Genomic DNA, 23447 nt, shown 5'->3' on the forward strand with positions numbered 1-23447 from the left:
AAGTAGATAAATAGGGACCGCTTACCAGCGGGAAGGTAAACAGCGTTCCGTGTGCTGCGCTGGCTCGCCAGATGCAGCTTGTCACGCTGGCCACGTGACCCGGAAGTGTCTGCGGACAACACTGGCTCCCGGCCTCTAGAGTGAGATGAGCGCACAACCCTAGAGTCTGTCAAGACTGGCCTGTACGGGCAGGGGTACCTTTACCCTTTACCTTTAGTGGGCTAGGTCAGGGGTGGGCACAGTGCTTTTTTTAAAAGGATGTAATCAAGGGTATGCAGTACCAGCACACCTCTCTTTTTGTTAAAAAGTGTGACACTTACAGTGACAACTTCATGATGAGTGCCAGCACCTGTTTTTCCAGAAAAAAAGCACTGGGTGGACAGAAAGGAGATTGGTCAAGGGGAGGGGGTGCCAATCTGATTTGCAAGAGACTAGCAAGGGGTGCAGTCTCCCAAGGCTGCTGCAACAACAAAACAGTTTCTCATACCAAGACTAGGCTTCTGAAATAAAGAATGCTTCAAAGTAGCCAGGATTGGACTTCTGGCATCAATTCAATCCTGGTTCCGAAAACCAGTTCCAAGGCTCAGAATGTGCTCAGAGGTACCCTTTTCTTCCATTCTAACTGTGTCTTTTGCTCTTGGCTCCAATTGGTCAGGGACTGGTTGGTAAGTGGGCTGTAGAGGAATCCCATAACACCCAAATGCCTCGGCCAATTGAGTCCCCTACAGCCCGCCCACCAACCAGTCACCAAAGAGAGAAAACGAGTAAGTTGCTAGAGGGGACCCTGGAAGGCAGCTGGCGGGGGCTCTGTCCTTCTCCAAAGGGGAGTGAGCTTAGGGCGAAGTTTGCCTTGCGCTGGGGGCCCCACCCACCGGCTTTCCTTCATTCAATGGCGCAAGGTCTTTCTCAAAGTTCTGGCGACAGGCTTGTGTCGTTGCATCTGATTTGCTCCTCAGCTGGAAGGGCCTATAGCAGTGGGGAAGGGAAAAGCAGCCTCGGCCCTGTATACCCTCTACCACTGTCATTCAATCCAGACAGAATTCCAGCACTGTGTGCCTTCTTGCAGTTCCCTCACTGCAAGAAGTGAAGTTACAGGGAACCAGGCAGAGGGCCTTATTAGTGGTGGCGCCCACCCTCCCATCAGATGTCAAGGAAATAAGTAACTATGTAACCTTTAGAAGACAGCCCTATATAGGGTAGGCAGCCCAGTATAGGGAAGTTGTTTAATCTTTAATGTTTTATTATGTTTTTATATGTCTTGGAAGCCACTCAGAGTGGCTGGGGCCACCCACTCAGATGGGTGGGGTACAAATAACAACAACAACAACAACAACAACAACAACAACAACAACAACAACAACAACAACAACAACAGCAAGAAACATTATTAGAGTTCAAGGGTAGCCCTGTGAGGGGTGTGGCTCGGGGGGAGTTCAGAGTGCCTGATAGTGAGGCCTAAAGTTTTTGACTAGCCTTTCTGGCTTAAGTAATAAAAAAAATTTAAAAATGTGATCACCAACCCTCCCTCTTTGAGCAAGCTTGTGGCAATAAGGTTGATTGAGAAGAGATGTTTTGCAAGAGCTGTACTGCTAGCTTATGCTGGAGCTGGTTGCAAAAACCTCAGCAAAGCAGGTTTTACAAAGGAGGCAAGCTCTCATTTTAAGAACAGAACTAGTAGGCTTGCTAACTCTGCTGTAAGTTGACCAGGGTCCCAGTATGCATCACACACTGACATGTATCCATCACTAACCTAACTGCAATATGAGATTGTTGCTGCTTTTTTAAAAAAAACGTGCTCCTCTCGATTCAGGGACAGTGTTCCTTCAGCTGCCATACTCCAAGCGGAAGTTTTCTGGGCAGCAGCGACGGCGGCGTAACTCCACCAGCTCCACCAACCAGAATGTCTTCTGCGAGGAGCGCATCGGCTATAACTGGGCCTACAACACCATGCTGACCAAAACATGGCGGTCCAGCGCCACAGGGGACGAGAAGTTTGCTGACCGGCTGCTGAAGGACTTCACTGACTTCTGCTGGAACAAGGACAACCGGCTGGTTTCCTTCTGGACAGGCTGTCTGGAGAAGATGCACGCCAGCGCCCCTTGAAGAATCCCCACCAGCCACAGAAGTCAAATGTAGCTGCAGTTAGCTGTCCTGGAAGGGTGGGTGCAAGGAGCATCTTGAGAAATCCTGGGCAGGCTCCTGGGAGCAAGGTCTCAGGATGCCACAAATGGGCGCTTTTCACAGGTGCAAATGGATAAGTCTTACTATGGGAAGGCGACTTCCCGCCCGAATGGAGGACAGCCTGGTGGACATCAGACAGCAGTGGAAGAAGAGCAGAAGCTTTTTCAGGAAAACGAGCAAAAACTTTTTCATCTTCTGAAAATGCTCGTTGTGAGTTTTTTGTGCATATGTAAAATGTTGTACAATATTTATGGAATAAAAACACACTGTTCTCCTCCCATCGTTGGGTTGGTGTAGTCATTGGCTCTCACAGCTTGCATGTGGCTGCTGGCAAGGCAGCAAAACAGAGCTGCAAATGGTTGGATCCAGCGACTAGATGATACAGTAGAAGCAGGAAAAGCACATTAAAGGGGAGTGGAAATAGCACCTCTTTAGGAAGCTGGGTTTTACTGTTGCCTGGCATGCAAACTCCTCACTTATCTATCTGATGTCATTCATTGGCTAAAAATGACTCAGGAGCAGCCAGGTTTGTTCATTTCACAGAAATTGCTTAGATGATTACCTACACTTTTTGCTTCATAACTGTTTAGCAGAGCTAAAGACTCTCTTCTTTTTTAAAAATGAGGGCTGGCCACCCCCATTCCAGAGGGGAGGCGAGGACCAGTGGAGAGAAATCAAAGCATTGGACCTGGGCTAAAAATAATACAGTGGCAAAGGTAAAGGGACCTCTGACCATTAGGTCCAGTCGTGACCGACTCTGGGGTTGTGGCGCTCATCTCGTTTTATTGGCCAAGGGAGCCGCCGTACAGCTTCCGGGTCATGTGGCCAGCATGACTAAGCCGCTTCTGGCGAACCAGAGCAGTGCACGGAAACGCCGTTTACCTTCCTGCCGGAGCGGTACCTATTTATCTACTTGCACTTGGACGTGCTTTCGAACTGCTAGGTTGGCAGGAGCTGGGACTGAGCAACGGGAGCTCACCCCGTCACGGGGATTCGAACCGCTGGCCTTCTGATCGGCAAGTCCTGTGGTTTAACCCACAGCGCCACCCGCGTCCCTTACAATACAGTGGTACCTCGGGTTAAGTACTTAATTCGTTCCGGAGGTCTGTTCTTAGCATGAAACTGTTCTTAACCTGAAGCACCACTTTAGCTAATGGGGCCTCCTGCTGCCGCCGCGCCGCCGGAGCACAATTTCTGTTCTCATCTTGAAGCAAAGTTCTTAACCTGAAGCACTATTTCTGGGTTAGCAGAGTCTGTAACCTGAAGCATATGTAACCTGAAGTGTATGTAACCCGAGGTACCACTGTAATAGAAAATATCTAAGGATAAGAGCTATTTGACAATGGAGAAGCCTGTCTCAGAAGGTGATGGATGGGTTATTCCTTAGCTGGTGGAGGCATTTAAGTAGAGGCTAGTTGGCCATTTGTCATTGTTGCTGTGGCTGGATCCTGTATTATAAGACCCTGCGCTGAGCAAAAAATTGGATTGGGGACCTTTCCAAGATGATTCCATGAAGCTAGATAAGCAAAACTGGAGGAGAGAGTGCATTTCATCTTTCTGCATCAGTGCATGTCCAAAAATTGAGTAGATCCATTTCCTCACATTCCCAAAACTACCTGGGACTGTCAGCAATTATGCATGAGTGATGATGGAGCTGCATTCTCACATCACCGAGCTCAATCCTTGCCTGACTTGTGTTACTCAGCGCTTTCCCTCAAAGTGGGTGGTTGCCATGCTGGGCTGTGGCTGGTTTCCAAGAAGCTTCTGCTCGGAAAGGTGTGTGCAGAGAGACTGAATTTCTCTCTCTTATTTATTGCTTTTAATAAATCCCTTTTGCAGGGTGGGGAGTCGGTTCACTTTCTAATGAGGTTGAAGGTTTGGAGGGGAGAGCCTTTCTGCAGGCTCCCTTTCCACAGACAAAGTCTTTTCAAAACCACAAAAAGGGCTCCAGCCCCCATGTAGCTTTCAAAATACAGTGGTACCTCGGGTTAAGTACTTAATTCGTTCCGGAGGTCCGTTCTTAACCTGAAACTGTTCTTAACCTGAAGCACCACTTTAGCTAATGGGGCCTCCTGCTGCTGCCGCGCTGCCGGAGCCCTATTTCTGTTCTTACCCTGAAGCAAAGTTCTTAACCTGAAGCACTATTTCTGGGTTAGCAGAGTGTGTAACCTGAAGCATATGTAACTTGAAGCGTATGTAACCCGAGGTACCACTGTACAACCGGGCTACTCAGAGAGATGAAGATTACATTTATAGCTCACCTTTTCCTCCAGGTAGCTCAGGGTGGTAGACATGGTTCTCCAACTTCCCATTTTATCCTCACACAACAACCCTGGGAGGTAAGCTAGACTAAGAGTGAGTGTCTGGCCCAAGATCAAACACTGAGCTACATGGCTGAGTGGGGATTCGAACCCTTGTCTCCCAGTTCACAGGTCACCAACTAGCTCTGTCTGTTGACATCTGCTTTATATACCGTTTGACTGCAGAAAACCACAAAGTGGTACCATGCACACACAGGAAACACTGGGCTACATGGGATGTGTTGGCAATGCCCCCCCACTCATTATATATATATATATATATATATATATATATATATATAATATATATATATTGCTCTCATGCGTTTATGAGCATTTTACGGGGTGGGGGGAGTCAGATAAATAACTTCATTGTTGTGGTTTAAGTGGGGCAGTCCACACAATACAGGGAATCCCCATTTATTTTGCTGCTCAGGTGGTATATAAGCAGCTGCAGTAGGAGGAGAGGAAAGAGTATGGATAACAGCTGTGAGTGGAGAAGGCCTTTTTCCCAACCCTTTGAAACACCCGGAAACTCCACAAACACAGCTAGAACTGGGTGCAGCTGAATGGGACACAGCTGTGAGCCACCTGAGAAAATACCATCCACCTGGGGTGGGGGGCGGCGGCTACCTATAAAATGGCGAGTCTTGCATGAGAGTTGCTAGAGGTTGACTTTTTCCAGGCACAGCAACTCTTGTGGAGCTTCTGTAGGTGAGTTGAGTGTTTTCTGGACCCTGTGTAAGATCCCAGAGGCTGAGCGGGTGGGTGTATCTGAAGGAAAATGGATATTGCCTCCTATGCATTAGTAACTTTGTACCGCATCTGAAGCCGTGTGCATGCACACGAAAGCCTGTACCCAGAGCAAACTTAGTTGGTCTCTAAGGTGCTACTGGATAATTTTCTAATTTATTTATTCCGACTGCGTCAGACCAACAGGGCTACCTACCTGAATTTGTACTGCGTGTAACTGTATTTTTGCAATGTTTTTGTTTAAGCCGTCTGTTGTCGCTTCATCATTTTTTGTACACCGCTTAGAGATATTTTTTAAAGATATTACAGAAACGAAAAAATCAATCGGCATAGATTTTTGGAGCTGAGACCTTTGTAGCAAATACAGTGGTACCTCGGGTTAAGTACTTAATTCGTTCCACTTTAGCTAATGGGGCCTCCTGCTGCCGCTGCACCGCCGGAGCACAATTTCTGTTCTCATCCTGCAGCAAAGTTCTTAACCCGAGGTACTATTTCTGGGTTAGCTGAGTCTGTAAGCTGAAGCGTATGTAACCTGAGGTACCACTGTAAAGAACTGGGAACAAGTCAGCACATTTAGGACCTTCTATTGCCCCCTAAGCTGTACCTCTAGGAGAACCCCCACCTCAAAGCCGTCGCCTGCCCCCCCCCGACCTTGCCACGTGCGCTCCGACCCCCCCCCCCCCCACCTTTGCAATTGCAAACAGGCTGAGCGACCCCACCCACGTGCTTGGGTGCTGCCTTGGGGCGGGGCTGATCCTGCATCTTTCTCGGCGTGTGGGGGGGGGGGAGTGAGGCCGGCGCGCCCCAGGGCGCCTTCCTGTTGCCGGGGGGGGGGGTGGTGTGCTACCAATAAGAGAAACGGGTGCCGCTGCTGAGTTGCCCAGGAACGGGTCATTTGTGTTTACTGAATTTATACCCCAACTTTTCCCTCCAAGGGGTCCGCAGTGGCAAGCCTGATTCTCTCAGTCCTCGGTTCATCATCACCACAAGAGTAAACTGTCTAAGAGGTCATGATTGAGGTGTGATTTTAAATGAAAACCTAATTTTCCCCTAGTTGGGAGCCTGCAATTTGCAGGTGGGAGCTGGCTAGAGACCCCAGACTCTAGTCTAGAAAATCCTTTTAGCCATGGTAATAGTAACTTTTCCTCCAGGGAGTTGTCTAATTTCTCACACCTGAGAAAGTTTTGTCTCTCCGCTCCCTAATTTCCTGATTGTGCTAGTATAAAACAAACCACCTTGGTGCTGTTCCTTCCTACCAAATAATTTGTCAGAAGCTGAGATTTGAACCCAAGGCCAGAATTCTATTACTCGCTGGTGCCTGTGCTTTTGTTCCTGTCTGTCCTTCCCAGTATTGATATAAAATAAAAAGGGACCCAAACAAACCACATTTTAAAAAGTTTCAAGGGCCGCGCTTTGTTCAGATAATTATGTTGGCAATTTCCATCTTCAGAACCACAGTCTAATTTACTAGATAGTCCGTTTTAGTTAAAATGGTTAAAAAAAAACCTAGGAGTTCAAGCATGGTGTGAAGAAAGCAAATAGAAATAAGCTTTTCTCCCAGTGCAAGAACTTAGAATCATCTCTTATCTTTCTCTCTTTGCACACATACACACAGAGAGAGTGTATGAGAACCAGTTATGGCACTAGGACCTGGGAGACATGGGTTCAAATCCCCACTCTGCCATGAAACTCACTGGTTAACCTTGGGGCAGTCATTCTCAGCCCTGACGTACCTACCTCACAGGGTTGTTGCAGAGATTAATGGTTCCTTGTTCCCCACAGAAGAAGCCATGCGTGGACCAAAAAGGTGAAGTGGTTCACAGCCCTGCTGAAGAGGAACCCAGAGCCATGAAGCAGGAAAGCTTTTCAAGATCTCCAGCAATCCCCTTGGGGCCTGGCAAGATTGGCAGGTACTTGGGGGGGGCCTCCTCACAGCATCTACATCCTTGCGAGAATCAGCTTTTAATGTTTAATAGGTTATTGTATTTTAGTGTTCTGTTGGAAGCCGCCCAGAGTGGCTGGGGAAACCCAGCCAGATGGGTGGGGTATAAATAATAAATTATTATTATTATTATTATTATTATTATTATTATTATTATTATGCCAACTTCTGGAAGCAGGAATAAGACTCATTTTTTTTTTTTGCAGAGAATACAGCTGGGGAACTGGAAATTGCCTAGCCTAGGCCAAAGAGAGGGTGCACGCCTAAGCTTCTGATAATGTTTTGTTTTATTTTTTTACTTTGTAAGATTTATGTACCACTTAATGATTAAAAAAACATGGTTTACAAAGAGAATAAGACACTAAAATTATCAGCAAAAGCAACTCTTTAAAAGCAACATTCAAAAGATGTGCTGTTGAGGTGTCTTTATATACAGTACTGTGTTTTTTTGGTTCATATACCACCTTACAGATATTTTATATGGAAGTGTGGTTTATAAGTATTCAGACAACCAGATAACCGTGTGTGTGTGTGTGTGTGTGGATTTCTTCAATGCAGGTTGTGCCAGGATGCCTCCAGGTGCATCAGGTCAGAGACAGTCAGTGAGCAGGACTTGGAGAAAGATGGCCTGGTGCTTAGATACAAGGAGTGATGGTGGCCCTGGTCAACTCGCCTGCCCTGCAGCAGGTAAGGAGAAAGGAGTCTGGTGGAAGAATGTGGGATTCCTCATGGAGCAGCTGCAGATCCATGAACCTGTAGCCTCAGAGGAGCAACTGCGTCAGGTTCCCGCCCTGCACCATTGAGGCAGTGCCACCACCTGAAGCCATGCTGATTGGACTTGAGCACCAGGAAACTGAGGGTGCTTCCAAACAGATGCTTATTATGGGTGGGTGTTCCTCTCACACGCACATTTTTCACATGACGTAAGCAACAAAAAAGCCAACTCGTATTACACCCTCCCCCCCAAAATAATAATCCAGATCTACCCTTTCCAGGGAAAATCCAAACAGTTAAAAAAGCCTGTTGACTAGTCACCCAATCATAGAATTATAGAGTTGGAAGGGACTCCCAAAGATCCTCTAGTCCAACCCCTTACAATGAACCACAGCTAATATTTCTCCTTCTCCTCCTCAGCTCTTCTATCCCTGTGCTTGGCCAACCTTGATGCTGCCCCTGTCCTGCTCAGAGAATAGCCCTGCCTTGGCACAACAGCAGGTAAGGACTAGTTTCTTCTTACTATTATTTGCATTGACGTCCCCCCTTTTTTTGCCAAAGAGCACAAGGTGATGCACATAGTTCTACCATTTTATCCCCACAACAACCCTGTGAGGTAGGCTAGGCTAAGAGAGGCAGTGACTGGCCCCATGATATGGTAGGTGTTCTAGCTTATAGAATGACTGTGGCCGGGGGTGGAGGGGAGGCTTTCAGCCCAAGGGCCACATTCCTCTTAGGGTAACTTTCCGGGGGCCAAATGTAGGGGGAGGAAAGAATGCAAACGTTACTTTTCTACTAGTTTAGACACAGGCACACCTTTCTCCAGCTTTGGATCCCGAGATCTGAAGATGAAGGGCGCTGTGCAAATGTAATAAAAAATAAAAATAAAATCCAGGCACACGAGAGTCCACGGTCACCTCCCAGCCAGGCAAAAGCACTCAAGGGGGTGAAGCAAGGCTGGGATTGGACTTGGGATCTTGCACCTGGGTCTGGTTGGCAGTTTGTGGGGTCCTAGCAAAAAAAAATCAACCACCCCAAAGTTGATCCAACAAGCCTGAAGCCTGCCCCGCCCTGCTGGACTGGCGCAACTCATCTTCTGCAGTGTGTTGGGTGGGAGGAAGGAGGCTTGCGCCACTCAGCCGGGTGGTGGGGGTGCTGCTCCTTCTCGAAAGGGCTCTCTGTCCATGTTCTACCTGACGGCACTCTTCTTCTTCGTCTTGGAATATGGCCCTCTCAGCGGCCATTAGCAGAGCAGGAATGCTTTTAAGGACATCAATAATGAATGTGCTACATCTGTGCACTCTGGGCTGCTGCTGCTGCTGCTTTAGTGTGGCTCTGGCATCTTTTTGCCACGTTGGCTGGTGGAAAACGAGGAAAGTTGGCTGCGCTGGGTAGCTTAGGGCAGTTGCCTCCCACGCTGGGGGCTCGCAGGAAGGGCAACCCTATGTCTGGATCACGAAGAACAGGGAGGTAGGTAGGTGGCAAGGGAGCCCGCCGTCAGTGCCACGTTTCCTTGGGGTAACAGCAGCACCCACATGGCCCGCAGCCCAGGTGAATCTGGTGGATCACACAGATCCAGCCCCTCCAGGGGTTCAGAGCCCACCAACTCCACAAGGCGGTTGCCATCTTGCAAAGTGGCCCATAAGTCAAGCAACGAGGGGCGGCATTTCTCGAGTTTTAAAAGAACAAGCTTAAGGCTGTTGTGAGTGCTAAGCTACAGGCCTGCTGTACAATCGTGGGGACGAGTTATCTGTGGAAGGGGTGCCCGTAAGATAGCATAGGAAATGAGAAAAGGGGGAGCAGATTTCATCACGCAGGGTGTCGTTTAAACTCTGGAATTTGGTCCCCGAAGAAGTGGTGATGGCCATCAACTTGGATGGCTTTAGAAGAGGGCTGGAGAAATTAATGGAGGAGAAAGCCCACTGGAAGCAGGGAGAGTTCTGCTGTGGTGTCAGGCTGGATCCAGCAGCAGGGCTCTTCTGATGTCCTTTGAACATGCTTGCATACTTACCTTCCCCATTTTCTCATCCATTTTTTCTAGGAAGTGAAAAGAAAAGGGCAGCTCTTGCTTTTTAATAAGCTTTCCACTGATCCCTTCCTGCCTCCCCTTGTGCTGGATCCAAAACGTGCTACGTCCTGCAGTTGCGAAGACCCACATTCGCCATCCGTTGCATCTGTGGAAAACAGTGCCAGGGAACTCTTTTCAGGTGGTTCATAGTCTAAACAGAACCACTTTCGACATTGGGGTCTGCTAAGGACTCCAAGATTTCTTGTAACTATTTTGCAAAGCTTGTTTGCAGAGGTAGGCTTCGGCCGTTTGATAAGCTGTCAAGTTTCAGCGCTCATTGATGGGCATCTGCTCAGCTGCCTTCAGAGGTTCCACCTGGACAGAGGTGTATTCCAAGCCTCACAGGAGGAGAACAAGACCAACTTACATTGCTTTCCTTAAAGAACCTTGGGAACTGTAGGTTCCCTATTGTAGCTGTGTGGGTAAACTACAGTTCCCAGGATTCCCTGGGGGAAATAATGTGATTTCAGTGTATGGTGTGCCCAGCAGTTAGCATGCCCCAAGCCACTCTGCTCTCTTTCCTGTTGTGAAACTTCTGCTGTGAGCTGAAATAATGGAAATGGTGTCTCTTTGGAGGCAAGAGAAAGGGAGGGGCATTTGCCACATGCCAGAGACCATAGAAATGTAAGATTGTTATATGGCCTTTGCAGTCATTTTATCAAACTGTTTACTTTTTAAGCAGGATTCCAGATCATGAGTCCATTGAGGGTTTTATTTGCTTAACTCAAATGTGAGGCCCTCCAGATGTTCTGGGCTACATCTCCGATCATCCTGGATCGCTGGCCTTGCTGCTTTGGGCTGGTGGGACACCAACATCTGGAGGGCCAGCAGTTTCAACTTAACTGTTTCTCTTTTAATTTTTTTTTTTGTAATTTTCAGTTATATACATTTCAATAGTTTTAGTAATTTAAATGTTTCAAGACTCGACTTCCTTCCTTGTCTTTCTGTGGTCCCTCCGGTAATTTTCACCATCTTAAATGTTTCTCAATGTGATATTTGCCTCCTGCGTGGACCTTCTGTTATAAAGGAATAATTACGAATAAAATTTATTTGAAAATGGCTGCCTCTCTTCGCATGGGTGGTATCGTGGTTGCTGCTGTTGGTTGGGATCTGAGCCTGGGTGTCTTTTGCACCAAGCACTGGGTTTTTTTGCCCTTTCCCTTCCCTTAATTTTTTAAAACTTTGCTAGGACTAGGCTTGGATGCCTTGTAAAATATATTGCTGATGAGACACACACACCTTAATTTGCCCAGAGATGCCTACACATAGAAATTAGTCAATGCAAATTTTAATGTGAAGGTGATTTTTTAAAATTGCCCTCCTTTCAAACCTATAATTGGAGACACAGAGAGACTTCATGCAAATTGTCTTAAGGACATATGTAGCAGGGAAAACATGAATGGAACAGTATTCAACCTGCTTAAAATTTTTTTTAGGGGTGCCATTTTAATGGAAACCTAATTCTCATTTCCCCAAAACAGAGGTCCTTTGAAATTTGTACTCTGGATTTAGGTCTCCAACAACAGTGTGTATAAAAGTTATATGTTAGAGGAAATGACATACAAAAAATGCACTTTATTACAGCAGATTATTTGCAAGAACAAAAAAGTATACAGTATTAGGCAACATGCCCCCTGAAATGCTGACAAATTTTTGTGATGACTTGAAAATGGTAATTGCAAACTATTTTGCAGTGTATTTATCCAAAATACACTGCAATGTGTACACTGTATGCATACAGGCAACAATGCATGCCTGTATGTGATTCCCCTAATACAGTGGTACCTTGGGTTACAGATGCTTCAGGTTACAGAAGCTTCAAGTTACAGACTTCGCTAACCCAGAAAATAGTGCTTCAGGTTAAGAACTTTGCTTCAGGATAAGAACAGAAATCGTGCTCCGGCGGTGCAGCGGCAGCAGGAGGCCCCATTAGCTAAAGTGGTGCTTCAGGTTAAGAACAGTTTCAGGTTAAGAACGGACCTCCAGAACGAATTAAGTACTTAACCCGAGGTACCACTGTATATGAATTGTTTTAGTGGAAATTGTGAATTTGAGGATTTGAACAAAAATTGTAAACGATGTAGAGGGTTGGGAAAATGGGAAACACAGGGAAAAAACCCCAAAAGGGGCTGATTCCTCTCCTTCCTCCTTAACCCATCATCTTCTAGCAAAAAAAGAACTGGGGGCGGAGGACAGCCCTTCCCAGAGACAACCCCTACAATGACGATATATAAGAACGTGCAGACTTAGTCCCAGCAGAGAGCTGATCTTGCACACATAGTCCTGCTCCTGCTCTGCGGATAGGCTGGTCTGCCTCCTTTGCCTTTAGCAACCGGAGACAAATATATCCACCTTTTCTCCCTTCCTCCTGAACCATGGCAACAGATGGGGTGTGACTCTTCTCCTGGCTCAGGCTGCAGCCCCGACGTCTGAGTGCCAGGGAGAAGGAGGAATGGGCACTTAGAGACAAGCTGTGCATTAATAAGTCATGCTTTCCCGGCAAATGAAAGGAGAAAAAAATTCAAGTGTGCAAGCCAGGCGGAGGCGAGTTGGAGGCTCGGAAGTCACTCAGGCTCGTGGGGGAACATTGAGCCCAGGGCCAATATCTGCCTCCCAACCTGCTGCCCTTAATGTCACAAACACCCCTTCACTTTTCCTCATGTCCTCAAGATGTTGGACTCTAGGCCCCATCAGGCTGGGGCAGTGTGGTGTAGTGGTTAAGAGCGGTAGACTCGTAATCTGGTGAACCGGGTTTGCTTCCCCGCTCCTCCACATGCAGCTGCTGGGTGACCTTGGGCTAGTCACACTTCTTTGAAGTCTCTCAGCCCCATTCACCTCACAGAGTGTTTGTTGTGGGGGAGGAAGGGAAAGGAGAATGTTAGCCGCTTTGAGACTCCTTTGGGTAGTGATAAAGCAGGATATCAAATCCAAACTCCTCCTCCTCTTCTTCCTAGTTCAAAATACAGTAGTACCTTGGGTTAACTTAATTCATTCCGGAAGTCCGTTCTTAACCTGAAAGTGATCTTAACCTGAAGCACCACTTTAGCTAATGGGGCCTCCTGCTGCCGCGCGATTTCTGTTCTCATCCTGAAGCAATGTTCTTAACCCGAGGTACTATTTCTGGGTTAGCGGAGTCTGTAACCTGAAGCCTATGTAACCCGAGGTACCACTGTAGCTGGAAGGCAAAGCTTGTTTACCCTCTGAAAGCCTCTTGCCACCTTTGCAAGGAAGGGCTTCTCTCTGCAGAAGAGAACAGACAATGAGTCCTGTGAAAGGCACGCCCGAAAAAGCCCACCTCCCAGCAAACTTAGAAGAGAACATTTCAAGTCCTACGCTTCTTTCAGCGAGCTCTTCCCGCCCCAATTTCACACTCGCAACAACAGCCCTGCGAGGTAGGTCAGGCTGAGACCACTGAGCATCACGACCGAGGGAGAGATTTTTTGGGGGTAGGTGTTAGGGAGGTCAGTCTCTAGATCTACCAACCCTCCTCGTGGGACGCCTCCCTCCTCCTCCGCCCTGCCTCCCTCCGCAATGCCCGCCCACCCCTTTTGCAATGCAGCACCGCTACTGCGCATGCTCCGGCCTCCCTCTCCCCTCCCCGCGCACTCCCGCGTCCAGCGCCGCGGAGCTATTTATAGCCGATGACGTCAGCTAGAAATAGAACGCCGGGGCCAGCCGCGGCTCACGCGCGTGACTGATGGGCTGACGCACGGGCACGCGCCCTCCGCAACCCCTCCCTTCCCTTGCGGTCTTCTTGGCTCCGCCCACTTTTTTACTATAAGGGGAATGCCTCGTCAAGCGTGCGCATGCGCAGCTTCTTCTTTTTTTAATATATAATATCGCAGCAAGGAATCCAACTTGCCCTCCTTTCTCTTGAGCGGCGGCGCTTTACTCTCTGACGCATGCGCACAGTGTCATGCAGTGAGCGTGTGTATGTATGTAGGTGGGTGAGTCTCTGCCGGGCGCTGGCCGATGAGTGGAGCGCGCACGCGCGAGAGCGAGGGAGTAGACGTTTGAAGCTGCGCGTGCGCGAAGCAGCCAGTCGGTCCAGTCAGTCACAGAGTGCGCGCGCTCTCTCGCCTGAGGTAAAAAAGAGGCGAAGGAGGGAGAGCCGTTGCTGCTACTGCTGCTGCTGCTTCTTCTGAGGCGACGCCGCCGCCGCCGCCTCAGCCTCGCTCTGTCTTTGGCCGGCCCTGAAAGGAGCTTCGCCTCGGAAGGGCGCGCACAGCCCCAGCCCAGAGACCCCACCGCCACCTCAAGCCTCCGCCTCAGCCCCCGGACAACGACGACGATGAGCGACCGCGAGCAGCTGCTGCAGCGAGCCCGCCTGGCCGAGCAGGCGGAGCGATACGACGACATGGCTTCGGCCATGAAAGCGGTGAGTGGACCGAGCGAGGGGAGCCAAGAAGAAGAAGAAGGGGCTGCTGCTGCTGACCCACCGCCAGACCCACCCACGGGGAGGATGAGGATGGCGGCCGCCCCCCTGGAGGAGGAAAGGGGGTCGGCGATGGTGACCAAGACTTCTCGCTCCAAATGTGCCCCCCCTCTTTCTCACCTCCCTTCTCCTCAGTCCCCCTAACCCTTAAGGCGGATGCCTTGCAATACCTGTTTCTTTTATGTTCTTGTTATTCTGAGGCTGGCTCCCCCTTTTATTTCTGTTAAGTGATCTTAATAGCATATTGTGGAAACCTTTCTGGGGGAGGGGGGTTTCTTCTTCTTTTCTGTAGTTGGAGCTGGGAAGAGGCTGGGAGGGGGGAGTTCAGAGGGGGTGGGTGCTATCCATTGAATCAGCTGCTGTGGCCCCTTTCTCTCAGGCCTGGTCTATGTGGCCCCCCCTCTCTCAGCCCTCCCCCTGAAAGTAGAAGTTGGGGTGTGGGTGGGGATCCCCTGTAAAAGAATGAACTGGTTCTAGCCAGTGAACAGATCTCTCCTCTCAGCCTCCCTTCTAAGGCATGCTGCCTGTTAGTCTCCATCCTCTGGGAACGAGCTGGGAAAGGGGAAGGGTCTTTTAGCCCCTTTTAGTCTTCTCACCACACCACACACATATGTTGTGACTAGGCAGGACAGGAGTGTGTGTGGCTCTCTTGAGGTGGGGTTAGTCAGATTATTTTATCATTTCCCTCCCTGTCTGCTTATCAGCTGACATGGGCATTGTCAACGATGGAGTGGGTGTATGTAGTGCTCTAAGGGAGTGCCCTTTAACAGCTTGGCGTGTCTGTGTGTGCCAGAAGCTGAGGACAAGCCCTGAGCCATGCGGCAAGGTGGAGCAATGGGGATGTGGGCACTGTTTGAGTGGGATGGAGACTGATTTGAGCCATGGGGCAGATCTGGCTGGGAAGCTCTTCTCTGCAAGGTTTGTCAAAGGGTTCTATTTCATGTGGCTTTTGTTGGAGAGCTTCCTAACAGTTTGTCCCTCATGCTAATGAGGCTCTGCTTCTAAAACATCTTGAACCACTTTGAAAAAGGGCCTTTTGGCCATACTGCTATCCATCTCCCTTATTTCCAGCAGCCCCCTTTTGCATTTATATAGTACTTGCCTCAATAAGCTTCCAAATAACTGGTTCAGAATTTTATTTTTGCCTTTTGTTGCTGTCATTTCAATATTCAGCAGCATAAAAAGGATTAAAATCTAATTAAGTTTCGATAGTATTCTATAACATAACATGATTCTAATACAAGTCTGTTTTTCTTATTGCCACTGGACAGGCTTCTTTTTATTTGGCCCACCAAAAAAAATACCAGATTGCATGTAAATGCAGGGCATGTCAGTTTTCTTCTGTGTGATCTAGGTGGTCAGCATTCATCCTCGCTCTGCTATCTTGCTCTAGTGAGTATCAAATCCAAGGGACCAAAATCAACTGACAGAGTTCTTTGGAGGGTTTCCCCTCATACGTTGGCATTACGAGTTTTCCATGAAAGTATGCTGACTGAATAGTATTTATGACTACCCAGTTTCCCCATTTTTGCTTGCAGGGGGATTTTGCACACTCACCCCCTCCTCCCTGCTTCCTGTCTGTTAACACTCTTGATTCTACCTCAAATTCTTTCCTCTGCACAACCTTGGAGATAGTCGCAGTGCTGGATGATTATGTTTCTGCCCATCTGTCTTGCCGCATGCTGACTCTGAGCCTGAGCTACTGTAGCACAAGCACACCCTACTGCTCTGAGGCAGGCTTCAGTAGCAGTGGGGATTCAGTCTTTAAAACAGCTACTCTTGGATACTTTTGCTTCAAGATCCATTTGTCAGTCTGAGCAATAGTCTGACATGTAAATGGTGCAGCTCTGGGGCATCTTGTGGGATTGGATTGCTGTTTATTCCTGTCTGCTTTTGACCTACTTTTGAAATTCCCACCATAAAAAGAGCAATTTCATGATTCCAGAATGACTACACATGTATAGTAGTGCACATGCATACCTGGATGACATGTGTTAGGATCTTTACCCAAGGGTTGCAGTGCATCACAGCAAACATGTTTTCTGAGGGGGAATTAGTTTCAAGACAACAGTGCAGTGTTTATAGTAATTGAATATGCAGTTTACTACGAAAAGGGGAGTAAAAAACATCCATGTCACTTGAAGCAGTGTGGGGTAACTTACTTAAGAGTTAGAGAGCCAAGAAAGGAAACAGGGAGGGAAAAGAGTGTGGATACCTGTCCCAAGACAAAAGATATAGGAAAGGACTCTTTCAAGGGTGTCTGTCTTAAATCTGGAGGTTGTCAATTGCACTAGATTTGCATGAGTTATTCTTTACATATACTAAAATGACTAGACACCCTGACTCTTGATAACAAGGGGCACCATACAGAACATTCCTAGGTGAAGGCTGTGAAGGAAGAACACAAATGTTGGCAAGCTGTAGGTTCCTTTGGGATCCTTTTAAAACCAAGTGCAAAAATAAAATAAATGGAGAAGGAGGAAAGAGAAGGATTGGGGGAGGGGGAGTTAGGGCTATCTGTAAAAGAAAGAACCTCCGCTAGGGATTTCTCTTATAGGCTCTGTTATGCGAGGGAGGAAAAGAGTATTGATAGTGCTCCTGTCATGGGGTGATGAATGTAAAGGTCTGGGGAGTGCAAGAGGGGTCCCTTGCATACATGGTTTGGGAGGAAGTCCCTAATCTTAATGTGTGGCTTAGTTATTTGCACTATCATTCTCCAGTGCTTCCTGCTTTCCCTCTCCAGGGCCCTGCAGTGCGAATCACTAGGTGCACTGCAAGGAAGCAGGGTGTGCACATACTCCAGAGGTCTCTGGCCTGCTGCATAGAGGGTGTCAATACCCTGTGGTTTGTGTTAATGGTGACAGCCAGCACATGCTTGCTCCTTTCTTGCCCTGGGTGTCTAAGCCTCTGCTGAGGAATACATTTTCAGGCAAAATTTAGATTTTGGAGCCAAGATGATTAGAGAAGTATATAAAATGGGGACAGGGCTTGCATGTTTGTTAATAGAAGGGATGGCTTGTCTCTACAAAATACAGTACCTGGCAATGTCATCTTTGTTGTTGGCATAATTTTCCATTTATGTGATGGGCTCAAACTATTATTGTAGGACTGTGAAATGGTTATAACATCATTCCTTTCAACTGCTCATTTGATTCTGCCTTACTCTGGCCTCATCTTTTTGGAGACTAGAAGTGATGGGAGTCTTTACCACAATTCTGCATACTAATTATTGGTTTTAGAACAGATTCAACATTGTATAACATAGTTTGATACTCTAGGGTAAGGACATCCATTTAGAACTGTGTCTTGCTGAAATCAGTGCTACTAGTTCAGGTGCAGCCATATTTAACCATGCTAGTAACCTTAATGCTTTCTGCATGTCTAAGCAGGATCATCTTGCTGGTGGTGGGGTGGGGTTTGAACATTTTCCCCATTTGAAATTCTATTGGTTGATGTTTCACAAGGGAATTTATATTGCCTCTTATATTGCTGTCTGCGACATATTCTTCCCTATTTCACGAGAAATTAAGATGCTGATCCTAATAAACAGTGAAATTAGAACATGCTGCCACTCCAAAGAGAAATATAGAGAACTTGCACATTCTTATCAGTGTTGAGTAAAAGCCAGCCCCATCTTGTATGCAAGCCCCTGCCCTACCTCTGAGTAGCGAGGGGTGTAGCATGCTAGGTCAGAGTGAAGGTGTTTGGAGGATTTCTCAGTGCTTTTGTGCAGTGTTGCCCAATGGGCACCTGCACGAGAATAGGTGGTTGGGCAACACTAGTCAGAGGTAGTGGCACCTCCAAGCAATGTTGCCCATCAGGGGAATGGTTTGGCATAGCTTCAGGCTGCTGTGTCCAGTCTTCTGCACCCTTCTTTCCTGCTCCAGGACAAGAAAGTACAGCAAGCGGCAGAGGTTTACCTCTTTAGCTTGCATTGCTGGCTGTGTGTCATGCTTATCGGAGAACACCACCACACTTGCCATGGTAAGCAGGTTTGCAGAGGCTTGGTTCTCATGTACAAACTTCAGTCAAAGGTTTTCAGCTTAATACATCTTTGCTTTATGGTGAGGATTTTTGTCTCAAGAAAGCATGCATAGCATTGTGTGGAGAGCTGCCCAATTTACTTGAATGTGACCCATATCGCCTACATTTAGTAGGCAAGAAGTGAGCCATACTGTGAAAGTGGAGCTGTATCTATCCTTTCAGAAGACAAATGGACAGTAAAAGGTAGGGGCAGGATTCCCTTAATCAAGACACACTCCTGTCTAACTAGTTCCTCACCCTTACCCCTGTGGTAAAGGAGCTGTGGAGCAGTATTCTGTTAGAATGAAAGGTGGAATAAGTTATAAATGTGAATAGGTGTAAAGGAATTTTATTTGGTAAAAAGTGCATTATTCCTCCAGTGGGGTTACCATTTGCTTGTCACTGAGCCTTTTGCAGTGCTCTGAAAGGAGCAGTGCTTTGCTTTTTTTTTTTTTTTGCTTTTTTTTTTGCCTGAGCCAGATTTTAGTACAGGGTGTTCCATTGGTCCCGTACACACATATGGCTAGCTATTTATACTAGAGACATAAGTAGAATTATTTGTTAGTGGACAGGACTGCCACATGCCACGTAACTTGTGACGTAGACAATGAGTTCATATCTACATTTCCAAGATGAGGACTCTGTTCATTTCCAGATTCCTTATATAGGGAATTTCATTAGCTGTAATTTAGGAGACGGAAATGAAAGAAAATCAATTTTAATAATACAGATGTTTTTAATTCTTCTTATGAAAGCTTTAGGAAAATCACATGCATTTTTGTATACAAATTTTCCTCATTTATATTTCTTCCTCAAATTGAGTTAAATGTTGTAGAAAAACTGTGATGTTACTTCTTGGTTTGCACATTTATAGCTGGTTGATTGTTGCATTAATTATGTCTCACACTGAGTAAGGTTTGCACCTCCCTTAGTTGGTCACTTATAGCACTCAACTCTTCTAATTTTTTTCTTTATGGAAGTTGCAATATCTTCTTCCCACAACAGGATGGCTTTGGGCTAATTTGCCTTCCACACTTCCACAGTGGATGCTGGGGAGCTAGAAGATATTTCTCTTTGCTCTACTCCTGCTTCCTACTGCATGCTGCCTCCAGTTTTCAGCAGGGCAGTTTCCATTGTCTTAGCAGCCAGATCATTCCTTCCCTAAGCAGTCACAGACTCAGGGAAGTTATAGCTGCATTTCTGATTCTCAGCTGATGTGACTCTATGCAGTGCAGGGATCCTTTTTCTCAGCCTGTGAAAGATGCATCAACTGGGGCTGAATATGTGTTCCAAGGTGCTAGGATTATGTTTTTATGAGCAATCACTGAAAAGGGGCTCATGGACTTTTAAGTCCACAAATCCTCTGTCTCAGTAAATTTGATGGGCCTTAGGTCCTGTTCTTTAACGGCATTTATTTATTTATTTCGTAGCAAACTAACACAGCTGCTATTCTAGCCTCTTTTGAAGGTGCCAGATCTGTGTAGGAATAAACATTATAAATTCTTAGTCACCCACACCTTAATTTTAAGTGCAAGAGAATTTTCCAGCCCTGTAATCTGTCATTCTTATTGATGTTGCTTTGCGCTTACGATATGAATGTTGTCCTCTCAATACATAATGTAAAATCATTCCGCTTCTGCCTGAGGGTGGAGATGCACTTGAATCATTGTCTGCTTCCTACGGTGTCCTTACTATGTTCATCAATGCAAGGCAGAGTTACTTTAAACCTCCAAATGGCTGATGAGGTGAAAAACTGTTGTTCATGTGTTCCATGTTCAGAGAGCATAGAGAGGTCTTTTGTCCTTCTATTGATTAATGGAATGGAAGTTCCAATGTTGAAAGACTAGTTTCTCTGCAACCATAAGGGCCCAGAGAGTCTTTTGGCTTTTGTAATAGATATGGGTGAAACTTGTACATGTGGTATGGTTTGGAGGATGGTATATTTGGCCCCCAAAACTTGTCTTAATATCTCTATGTGCATTTGCAGGTGACCGAGCTGAATGAGCCCCTCTCAAATGAAGACAGGAACCTGCTGTCTGTAGCATACAAGAATGTAGTTGGTGCCAGGCGATCTTCCTGGCGAGTCATCAGCAGCATAGAGCAGAAAACCATGGCTGATGGGAATGAGAAGAAGCTGGAAAAGGTTAAAGCATACAGGGAGAAGATTGAAAAGGAGTTGGAGACAGTGTGCAATGATGTTTTGGCCCTGCTAGACAAGTTCTTGATCAAGAACTGCAGTGACATTCAATATGAGAGCAAGGTCTTCTACCTGAAAATGAAAGGTGATTACTACCGCTATTTGGCAGAAGTCGCTGCAGGTGAGAAGAAGAACAGCGTTGTGGAAGCATCAGAGGCTGCCTACAAAGAAGCCTTTGAAATCAGCAAAGAGCACATGCAGCCCACGCACCCAATCAGGCTGGGGTTGGCACTCAACTTCTCCGTCTTCTACTATGAAATCCAGAATGCCCCTGAGCAGGCCTGCCTTCTAGCCAAACAAGCCTTTGATGATGCCATTGCGGAGCTGGACACACTCAACGAGGATTCCTACAAGGACTCCACGCTTATCATGCAGCTCCTTCGAGACAACCTCACTCTCTGGACAAGTGACCAGCAGGATGAGGAGGCAGGGGAAGGCAACAATTGAAGAGCTCCCCAGATCACGGCTTCCCATCAACCACCACCTCATCACCATCACCAATACTTCTTTGCCACGATCACACTATGTATTTAGTGCTAAGCATAAATGTATTGTTGGCACAGCTGTGAGGTCTGCCAGATGCTGCTTCAGATGGGGCTTCATGGGCATTGCTGGACTAAATGGTGTATCAGCCCTGTTTATCATAGTGGCATATTGTGCAGGAAGAAACTTAAAATGAGGCATTTTAGTTTCATTTGATTCATATTATATGGGTTAATAAAAGAGTGGAAATGATTTAGGAGAATTGATCAAAAATTGAATCTTTAAATTTTCTGCTTGGAGTGGATTATGTCAGTTCAGCAGTACATCTTATACATGCAAAACATGGAAGTGGCTCTAAGCAGATGTGAACTGATTTTGTCCTGTTCATCAATTTTAAAATGTGAGGTTCTATAACAATCTGTGTTTCACTCTTTATGTGCACAGACTTGGTTTCAGGCAATGCATCTTGAGGTTTTGATTTTGATACTTGTAAGCTTTTTTTGCCGTTTTGAAGAATCATGATTTATTTTTTGTAAATTCTTTGGCTGTTCAGTTGCCTGTGTATTCTGACAGCGCAGTGTCAATGTTAGCCCATGTTAAGATGGATGATGAGATGCCAGACTTCTAAATTAAGTGTTTTGGAATTAAAGAAAATAAACTGCTGCTTGGGGGAGATAAGTTGTAAGAAGTTGTGTGCTTGTTTGAGAGTATTTAAACCCACCCACTAACCAAAGTTCTCAAGGTGACTTACGAAGTACAATGAAATAGGAATTTCTAGAGAGGGGCAAAGGTATATTCAGATTTACCTGCATTCCTCAGATGTTCCTTTTGCTGCTGCTGAATCTCTGGGCCACAGCATGTCTCAGAGGAAATCGCCATCACCTCAAAAAGGATGTTAGCCTCTCAAAGAATGGGCTTCTTAGTGATTTCTCACAGCTTCTGCTGGCAGATACAAGATGGAGCAAATAAATTTACAAGCCTTTAATTCTCAAATATTTACAAAATAATACTCCCAAGGTGTGTAAATATAGGAATTAAATAAGGTCGTTAAACCTGCAAGCCCCTTCTCACTGATTAGCTGGGTTCCAGTAACAGGGAAATGCAGAGTGAATATTTTGCCCCAGTTGCAATGAATGCCTGACTGATTTTACTGCTTGTGGATGAGGCATGAGGTTTTCTTCTGTCCCATGGGTGCCATAGAACTCTGCTGGTATGCCAACCTTACACAGCTTCACTTTAAAGTATGACCAATTGCATAAGATCCCACCCTTCTTTTTGACCTAGTTACCTACTGGAGTATCACAGTCTGGAAGTTAAGGGCAGATTCCTGGAACATTCCTTTGTTGGGAACAAGAGACAATAATATAAAAGCCAGTTCCTTATCACACATGTCACACATGTGCACTTCAGAGGTGGGGCTCTCCCAGGCTGCAGAGAGATCTGGCCTGACACAATTGGAGTATCATGAGGAGGCTAGCATAGCAACAAGAAATGAGAATCTGCCCAATGAGGCTGCCTGAAGACTGAGCAGACATAAATTCCTCCTCCTAGCCTGGGATATTCCTAGTGCCCTTCACATGAGGTCTTTCCCGAATTTAGTCCACCCCTACCATTGCCAAATCAGGTCCTATTGGTGGTGGTGGGGACTCTTGATTTGAACTGGGGGTAGTTGTTTTTTTTAGAATGCTGCTCAAGTGTTTTAAGACATGAGACACAACCATTCTGCCATAATAATTGTTAATATTATTTATTGAATTTATATACCACCCTATACCTGCAGGCCTCAGGGCGGTTCACAGAATAAAATCAGAATATAAAACCACAAAATAATAAAACATAATAAAAGTAAAAACAACAAGCCAATCCCCCCGACACATTTTAAAAGGGCATGGGATACAGAAGCCCAGTCCTTAATTTCTGACAAGTGGATATGAAGGGGTTTGGGGCCATATGTTTAGAGTTGCAACAATTCCACTGCATGCTTAAAAAGGGCCCAATGCAGCCTGGCTGTGACAGGAGTTGTAGTCCACAACATATTGAGGGGACCCAGTTGAGGAAGGCTTCCCAAAGTTTTGGAAGCAAAGCTTTATTGGTTTAAAATGTTGAGTTACCATAAAAAGTCTGAGTCTGAAGCTCTGGGAACTGCATTCGGGCTGACTTGGGAAAAGGGCTGTAACTCTGTCATGGAGCACCTGCTCTGCACGTTTGTTGTTGTTTAGTCATTTAGTCATGTCCGACTCTTCGTGACCCCATGAACCAGAGCACGCCAGGCACTCCTGTCTTCCACTGCCTCCCGCAGTTTGGTCAAACTCATGCTAGTAGCTTCGAGAACACTATCCAACCATCTTGTC

General features: G+C 46.5%; 2 protein-coding genes and 1 long non-coding RNA gene across 14 annotated transcripts in view; all 3 read left to right on the forward strand.

Annotated features, from left to right (window-relative positions):
- Positions 1-2461, forward strand: part of DEPDC5 (DEP domain containing 5, GATOR1 subcomplex subunit) — a 52418-nt gene extending 49957 nt beyond the window's left edge. For all 12 annotated transcript variants that reach the window (XM_083589701.1, XM_083589700.1, XM_083589698.1 and 9 more), the window contains one exon: positions 1811-2461. In XM_083589701.1, coding sequence (XP_083445827.1) covers positions 1811-2103 — 293 coding nt within the window. In that variant the 3' untranslated portion in view covers positions 2104-2461. The remainder of the gene's footprint in view (positions 1-1810) is intronic.
- A 2678-nt stretch (positions 2462-5139) lies between these two features.
- Positions 5140-11019, forward strand: LOC310751456. The gene is made up of 4 exons (XR_014542518.1): positions 5140-5195; positions 7017-7144; positions 8311-8391; positions 9932-11019. It is a non-coding gene; the product is annotated as an uncharacterized lncRNA (long non-coding RNA).
- A 2804-nt stretch (positions 11020-13823) lies between these two features.
- On the forward strand, positions 13824-21784 carry YWHAH (tyrosine 3-monooxygenase/tryptophan 5-monooxygenase activation protein eta). The gene is made up of 2 exons (XM_083590622.1): positions 13824-14336; positions 20404-21784. Exons 1-2 carry the CDS (start codon positions 14250-14252, stop codon positions 21058-21060), a joined length of 744 nt encoding a protein of 247 aa, XP_083446748.1. The 5' UTR covers positions 13824-14249; the 3' UTR covers positions 21061-21784.
- Positions 21785-23447: the final 1663 nt, after the last annotated feature.

The sequence above is a fragment of the Podarcis filfolensis genome (genome assembly GCF_964270895.1).
Source record: "Podarcis filfolensis genome assembly, chromosome: 16".
In the NCBI taxonomy this organism is placed as follows: Eukaryota; Metazoa; Chordata; class Lepidosauria; order Squamata; family Lacertidae; genus Podarcis; species Podarcis filfolensis.